The 8,772-nt window shown below is 32.0% G+C and overlaps 1 protein-coding gene across 1 annotated transcript; it reads left to right on the top strand.

Annotated features, from left to right (window-relative positions):
* The first annotated feature begins 4,986 nt into the window (after positions 1-4,986).
* On the top strand, positions 4,987-6,396 carry LOC139526206 (piggyBac transposable element-derived protein 4-like). Its single transcript, XM_071321333.1, has 2 exons — positions 4,987-5,609; positions 6,114-6,396. The coding sequence occupies exons 1-2, from the start codon at positions 4,987-4,989 to the stop codon at positions 6,394-6,396; spliced, it is 906 nt and encodes a 301-aa protein (XP_071177434.1).
* The last annotated feature ends 2,376 nt before the right edge of the window (positions 6,397-8,772 follow it).

Below are 8,772 nucleotides of genomic sequence, written 5' to 3'. Positions count from 1 at the left end.
GGCACAACGTCTGTGTTACCGTTATCAACAACGTTGGATTGCAGAAATAGAACCCGGTGGTACACGTCAAATGTGCCACTGTGAGATCAACATTGGTGGACATTGCCTGGTATAACTTTTCATGTTGGATTTCAACCGTTAGCTGTGCCTTATCCTATATGCCGTTCCACTGATTCTGAAGCCTACTTACAAAGAAGACCTCAAGTTGCGTCCGTTATCCTTTGAAACTGATGCCGATGTTTGTTTGTGTATGCGTTAAACAGTGACATTTATCTAAAAGTGATAGTTTTACATTTGCTTGAAAGACATTTAATCTGATGAACGTTAATAGACTTTGGTGAAATTTAACCGTCAAATGTTATTACTTATACATTTGTTTTCGAAGGGAGGAGGAGGGTATCAGACTGGTGTTGTGGTCTCCATTGAACAGATTGAACTGTCTCGGAATTTGGATTTGACTTATATATATATATTTGATTTACTGTTTACAAGTTTCCAGTGCCAGTTACACAATTTTGTGTTAGTCATTTTGCATGTTGATTGTTGCAGCCAGATATTTGTATGACATTTGCATATTTGCGTGTTTATTGTTGCATATTCATAAAATACACTTTAAATTTGAAGACTTTATTGATGAAATTTTTGGTTTGTCTTAGGGGGGAGGAATGTAGCAGACAGAGTTATTAGTTAATTTTTAGCTCCCTTTGGTAAAACTCTAAATTTCATGTTTGATGTATTTCATTGTTAATTTATTTACATGAAGCTTATTAAGGATATATTTGTTAAATTACATAGCTTTTGCTATTTTAATTCATTGGTTAAAGATATTTACTTATATTGTAAAGTTTAATATTTGCATCGTTGCAAATTCTTTGGTTACCTTCTGTGAGAAATTTATATATTTTATATAACTAGTTTTAGATTCTTATTTTGAATCCTCTGAGGACTGACATTCAGTCCAACCAAGGAAAGCCAGGCTTTCCAACCATCGTTTAGGTTAGTGCATTAGCTACATGCCTCCTTAGTACGGGTTTATTTGAAGTCATTGAATGCTCCATTTATATTCACCTTTGGCTCTATTTATTTCTATTCCGTTATATTTGGGGTTTTCCCTTATCTATTTCTATCTTTAGTAACTGTGGTTTGTAGAACAAGTTGTAAAACAAGTTTGAAGAACTGGTTGGATAGTATCTATATATAAGTCTTTAGTGAGTACTGCACGAGCATTTCATAGGCGGGAATACGGGTGGGGTATATAAGTCCGATACTTGGATAATTTGTATCGAGGTTCTCACAGTAACTTTAAAAGTAACAACACGTTCTGCATAGTATATTATTTTTATTTATTTATGATTTAGTTTGGAATAGCTAGATGTGTATTTGCTGGGATATATTTGTAATGTCTTATTATCATAATTAAATGTTGTATCGCACAGAAAATAAGAAGTTACTGCGAGCAAACCAAACCTACATTTTGACTTGCCTCTTATTTCGCCATGTAGATAGATTAGAAATGTTTTAAATTCGGACGAATTTATGAGGGAGAATTTAAACATGAGAAAAGTTGTACTTTGTTGAATAAATTATATATTGTTTTCAGTTTTTGGTTTTCATTTACTTAGATATATTATAGCGCATCACTTTTGGCATCAGTCGTTTTCCGTACACATCAGTTTACAAACTAGAATTAGCTGTGGTCCGCATCCCCGAATCTTAGGCAGAATTGTTCCTGCTACACATGATTTAAATACAAATGGTAAATTAACTAAAAACAAGAGAAATGAAATAAAAGATACTGAATATGTTTTTCCAAATTAAGATAAGCAATATTAATATACTTTTTAATTCGTATTTTTTCCTAGGCATTTCAGTTGCAGTATCTGTGGCATATTTAGTTTTTGCTACAGCAGTCTCTTTATGTAAAATTTATACTCGTAAGAAAAGAGGTAAGAAGTGATTTTACTTAGATTTCTTCGTGATATTATGATACTTGCAGTAATCCTAATGAGAACAATAAAACTTGTTTGTTCGAATTTGAAACTTATTTTTCAGTTCATGTAGGTTTTTTATAGGTTTTAGAATTTCACGTTAAATCATGGACGATATGGATTAACTCATCTCATTTGTTGTAGTACATTTTCATTGATATTTTTTAACTGTAGATTATTAATGAATTTATTTTACATGCAAGATAACACTTTAAGGCATTATTAAACAGACGTTACGGTTTTATTAAACTAAAAATATTAAAACTATAAATGCAGGTATTCTATTATGACTTTTTCTATAATTTGATTAAATAGCATGACTAGCATATGCATAGTTAACACGTATTCTATCGATGTAAAGTACACCACAAAACAAACAAAACAAAATCCATCAAAACGTATGCACACTGCAGAGGGAAATATGCAGAATGGAACCCTTTTAATGATTTTTTTTCAGGAGTTAACATGTTTATCTAGAGTGCATAACGTAACGACATAGGGTCATTTGAATTTGTTTTTAAACTCAGATTTGTTTTGAACAGATTGGAAAAGTAAACAAGACCCCAACACGAATATAGATGACAGTACGATCTCTACGAATAGGAATACAGCAGTAACTTATACATTTTGTAAGATTTAGAACTTTGGATCTAATTCAATTCTATGTTCCTACAGTCAAGATTATTACGATACCGTACACAGACAATAAACAAAGAAGCTAGAGGTGTAATACCACCAAATCATTGTACATCACATCCGGTGGCATACGAAAAGTTTCGAAAAAGATAATCCCTTGATAGTTGATTTCACTTCAGTAAAAAAGTTCTGTTTCATTTACATATACCTTGGGTGATTCACAGCACCATTTTGTTTTTAGTTGGTCTTCAGTGATGTTTATTTTCTTATATGCAATGAAATGTTATGTAACATTTTGTATGTAGTACTGGATGGGATAAAACTTTATTCATGCCAAGTATATCAAGGGGAAATAAAGGGAACAGTAGTATGTTATATATGTATTGCTTCTTTGATTATTGATGTTTTATAGACATATACACACTATCTAAGTATATATTCGATATACAATCGTAAATCATTCAAAATTATCAATATGAATAATGTTAAATAATACATGAAAGGAGTATGTAATAACTGTGTAATGTCTGAAAGCAAGCTTTGGACTCGAATGGATAGTTATCTCAATGTTATTTATTCCATATCTTTTATGTCAGAGTTCTAGTACTTAATATATAAACAATGAACTACCCATTTGTCAGCTTTAGTGTGTTTGCTATTCATTAAATTTTTACATTATTCAAATATGTTTTTCTATCCGATTCAAAGATCACCTAAACTAGAGTTGGCAAAAATTTTGGAAAGTTTGGTTTCCAAACAATTTGATTTCAGCACCAAACAGTATCTTTTGTTGCATGTCTGGAGTACACAGTTCTAAACCTGATATGTTTGATAAATTTGTACATGAAAACATTTACATCTGCACTATGGTCTTTTAGATATTTTCTGTTTCATCAGCTCTTTGGCTTACAAGCGATCTCTTATTTCGACCAAAAATATGTTGTAAAAGTATTGTAAGTAATCATACATTATCATTTGGTGTTCTGATTATTTCAGTTCCTGAAGAAAACATAGAGGTTGCAGGATAAAATCAAATTGAGTATGTTTAACAAGTATAATTGTCGAGTATTGAACAATAAAGGATACACACGAAAGGATAAAAGAAAGAAAATAAGCAACCCTTTTACGCATGGACACAATTTTATTCTTAAATATAAAATGGTAGGTCTAGTTGTCAAAATAAGAACCTAAGACGTCAATATCCACATTTATGACATTTAAAAAACGTTAAAGCAGGTTAGTAATCGAACATTAAAACCCTCTGAGTCCCAAGCGGACATATATGTCCACCACCGACCGAGTCCCATGAGGACATATATGTCCATTTCAGATTTGCGTTTTCTTTAGTATTTCAAATCTATGTAAATAACGGATCAAATTCGATAAATAAACACTTATTTCAAAGCTTATAATGCACAGAAGTATTTATGCTACACATCCTATACCATACGGAGATTAAATGCACTTGTATGGCCCTTTGTATTTCGAGTAAGACAGTTCTCAGTTGTAACGTTAATACTTTGCTTTCGAAAGTGAAGAGAAAATAAAATAATTTGTGTATATATATTGTCTTTAAAACATGATAAGTTATATGACATATTTATTCATAAACTGTGTCTTATTTGCAGGAATATATATATATATATATATATATTTAATGTGGAGTGGATAAATTTCTTTGGAAACAGAAGAAAATGGTTTTCATACAGCGTCGAAATGACGTCATTTTGAAGTTTACTTTGAGACGTCAAAAATCAATGCGATAACGTTGTGTGGAGCACCTGTTTGTGCATAGAACAATGCAATGTGTAAATTGATACTTTGAAACTTTTTTGCGCACATAAATATATAGTTTGAACTTCTATCGTGTAACATAATGCATATTATTTTATAAAATATTGTATGTATTGAACAATTTTATATATATATATATGATTTATAATCAGTATCATAAACGTTGTATCAGTATCAGTTTCACTACTTTTTCTTTCATCATAATTAAATAAAATTCAAAAGTACAAATCTTCACAGATCTTCTCTAGCAGTTAGGTATAATTATGCTTGTTTGTTTATGTCTTGCATCATAAAAATTGTCGCCGCACCAAAGGAATTTGTGTTTATTCACACTTAAAAAGAATACAAATACATAACAAATAATTATTCCATTTATTTCTACCGGCTCATGTTTTCCATTTAATTTTTTGTGGCCCTATTTAAGCTTGCAAAGCTTAACATGTTCGTCCAAGTAACAGAAAATCATACCATATCTGTTATCAATCCCCTTGATCGCCCACGTGCACTAAGATCTCTTATTGTCTTCTTGAAATTGCGGATATTTTTTCCATGTTTTAATTTGTATATTATGTATGAAAATAGTTTGTACGAGGGAATATTCAAAATATTGGATCAAAGTGATTTTGAAGATGAAGGCTCTGAAATGAGCATCCTTGATGATGTCGACTTTGCGACAGAAGGGTCACTTATTAATATATTAGTTACAGAAACTAACCGCTATGCTTACCAATATATACAGCAGGCCGAAAATCCGAAACCTTGGTCAAATGTCAATGCATCAGAAATGAGGGCTTTTTTAGGTCTCTTTTTGAGTATGGGCCTGGTAAAAAAACCCAACTTAAGGTCGTACTGGAATGTTTCTATGGACTCCTGGATAACAAACACTCCAGCATTCATGTCTGTGATGCCCAGGAATAGATTTCAAAATATTTTAAGATTTTTGCACTGCAACAACAATGAGGAAGAGGTACCACGTGGTCAAGAGGGGCACGACCATGCTCATAAGATTAGACCAGTCCTTGACCTTTTAAACAATACTTTCAAGGACAATTATGAGCTTGCCCGGGATATAACGGTTGACGAATCAATGGTGGGGTTTAAAGGCCGTCACCATTTAGTACAGTATATGCCTGGAAAAAAAAGTCATAGATGGGGACCAAAATGGCATGTTTTAGCAGAGGGCTACACTGGGTAATGTTCTGACAATATAAATGTATTTGACGGGGGGGGGGGGGGTATTATGCTAATAGTGATCCAAAAATAAAATGATAAAATGTTCAACGCGTATACAAAAACTAAGAACAAATTAGTAATGCCAGAATATATAGCACCCTGATCATGCATACACATAAACCAACATACTGATACAAAATAAAAAAAATATCAAAAAATAAAATCAATCATACGTACGCATGGTACAGACTAACATGTATACATCTTTTTTCGTTCGATAGTTCACACTTCTAACTTTTTCTTTAGTGTGTGAATGCTTTTGAAAAATAACATAAATAAAATATTTATAAAAATATCAATTTCATCCATATTAAAACGGGCAGATTTAACATATTTACTGTACCTAAATAAAACGGTATTTGAGATGTCTTACTGAAGAAAAAAAAAAGCCACAAATCTTTTACATAATGTGCATAAATAAACACAATCGTTTATTTACCGTCTTGCTATATTATTATTCAGGTATGTGAATACACTTAGTCTGTATTGTGGTAAAGGTGGAGCACGTAGTCAACTCGGCTCTGGATTCGATTTAGTAACAGATTTGGTGAATCCTTTTTATAATAAATGGCACCATGTTTTAGTAGATAATGCCTTTTGTAGTCCACATTTATGCCACTACCTCCTTGAAAGAAACACATATATGACGGGTACAGTACGGGTTCACAGGAAAGGCATGCCATCTTCGTTTAAACGAATCCGTGTTCCAAAAGGAGAACGTGAGGTGCACAGCAAGGACAATTGATGGCCATGAAATATGGCGATAGAAAGCAGGTCACTTTTCTGTCAACGTTTTCTGATCCTAGGTGTGTTTCGTATATAAATATATAAAAATCGATTCGTATTACTTTTCGAAAACAAAAGTTTAGTCCCCATACAAATGAAAGTAGACCAAAGCTTTTTCTTATACTGTTTAACGTGATTTTGTCTAGTGCGTGTCCATCAAGTATACGTTTCATATAAAAATAAGAAGATGTGGTATGACTGCCATGCAATGAGACAATTTCTCACAAGAGACAAAATGACAGAAACTATTAATTATAGATCACCGTTCTATATTTAATAACGAGCAAAGCACATATCTATAAAACATTAATATTCATTCTATGATCATGAACTGATGGTCGGAGTATTAAAGAAACAAATTGTAGTGCTAAAGTTCAGCAAAAACACTCTGTGTATATTGAAGTCAGAAGTTCCATTTAAATGAACATATTTCTTAAAATACTTTAATAAATTTTCACAGATAAAGTTTTAGCTTGCAGAAATCGTCTTGTTGTAGTTTAGTATGCTAGACTTTGATATTTTTTTTTAATTTATTTGTTAGAATTATTCAAACAACTAACGCAAGAGGAGTCAGGAGGGAGGTCCCAACAGTTGTTAATCTGTACAATAAGATGGGTGGAGTCGATCTAGGTGATCAACATATTCAGTCCTATGACCCAGATGTACGATCTCTTAAAATGTGGAAGAAGCTTCTCATCAACATGATTTTGAGAGTAATTGGTACGGAAAAGATACTTTGTATTGTATTGGTTCATTCTTAGTTCATTTTCATTCAATGTTTCTTATTTGATCATAACAAATATGAACACTGATAATAGAAATTGAAAAATAGTCTCGACAGTTTTATTTGAACTTTTTATTTATTTATATATAAACGTATAGTAACTGAATAATATATATGTACAACATACTTTTTATCTTTCTATGTGTGTGTGTGTGTGTGTGTGTGTGTGTGTGTGTGTGTGTGTGTGTGTGTGTGTGTGTGTGAAAAGGGGGGGGGAGTAAATCAAGTGTAAAATACTAGATTTTTACGATACACATACAAATATAAACAAGTGAACAGATTGAATCGTCGAAAGTTATGAAAACTATAATTTTGGACGAGTGTTTGCAAAGAATTGATATGGGAATGCAGAAATCCAAACAATGAAAGAGGGAGGCCATCAATGTCAGCAATACCCCTACGAATGACAGGAAAACACTATCCATACTTCTGGCAAGGTGTGTGTGTGTTTTTTTTTTATTATTATTCATTAACAACATAATTTTATAATGTCATAAAAGAACATTAGAATAAATTGGGCTTGATATCTAAAAAGGTGATACGTACATTAAGTAGATCATAACGGATCATAACGGCTTTATCAAAACCCACGACGGTAAAATTATTTTTATTGCACTGCAGTTATTTCAAAACGTTTCATGTGTTATGAATACTATTCTTGATATTTTTGTAGGTTCAAAAAGAAAACTATGCAGAGTGTGCAAAAAGAAAACAAGATCAAACTGCCCTACCTGCTGTGTTGCTCTATGCATTGGTGACTGTTTCCGCCGGTTTCACTCCATCAGATATTTTTAATGAACACATGCCGCGCATCATACACATTTGTCACTTATCATATTTTGTGGATTGATAACATTGAAATGATGTAAAATTGAATAAAACTGTCAATCAATAAAGGTGTCTCTGATATTCTTATATCCAAAACAGTTTTCCTTTTGTAAATCGAATCATTTTTCACTTTGCAATGTTCATTTTACTGCCGATCCTTTTTCATAACGTTCGCAAATTGACAAGTACCTGTTTCATTCCAATTTCGACGTTAAACACATTAACGTCATAAGTATCACTATTCTACTGACGTCAAACACATAAACGTTACAGTTTAAAAATAAAAATAACATTGTAAACTTTTAAGCTATATTTGTGTATCATTTTTTTACCACTTTTAGAATTAACTGTGGCCTAATGAATATGCATTCTGTTCACAAAAACTGTAAAAAACGGGTATATTTGCTTGAAAAAAATAGATTTTTTGAGGTGTGAAATCAAAAGTAATTTGGGACTCAGAGGGTTAACATACAGGATAAGAATATTCAGTTTTCCATGAGGATTTATTGTTGTCAGACAAATTGAGCAAGTGTTTCGTTTTTGGTTATTTTTGTTGGCTTTGCACATAACGGAGATAATCTCAGATAGTTTGATCGAATAGATTCCCTACGATGCCATGATATTCAGTAAATTTTTTTATTTGAAAGTGCTCAATTTGGAAACTAATTTTTAGAAAAATCATGCAGCAGCGTCACATATATGAAAGCATGAATATAACACTTG

Source organism: Mytilus edulis, chromosome 6 (assembly GCF_963676685.1).
Source record: "Mytilus edulis chromosome 6, xbMytEdul2.2, whole genome shotgun sequence".
Taxonomy (NCBI): domain Eukaryota; kingdom Metazoa; phylum Mollusca; class Bivalvia; order Mytilida; family Mytilidae; genus Mytilus; species Mytilus edulis.
This window is presented reverse-complemented; position numbering and strand designations above follow the sequence as displayed.

Excerpts from the sequence above, each read along its gene's own strand:
- LOC139526206 (XM_071321333.1), top strand. The coding sequence starts at position 4,987 with ATGTATGAAAATAGTTTGTACGAGGGAATATTCAAAATATTGGATCAA. Across the intron at positions 5,610-6,113 it reads TTAGCAGAGGGCTACACTGG|GTATGTGAATACACTTAGTC; the intron begins GTAATGTTCTGA and ends ATTATTATTCAG.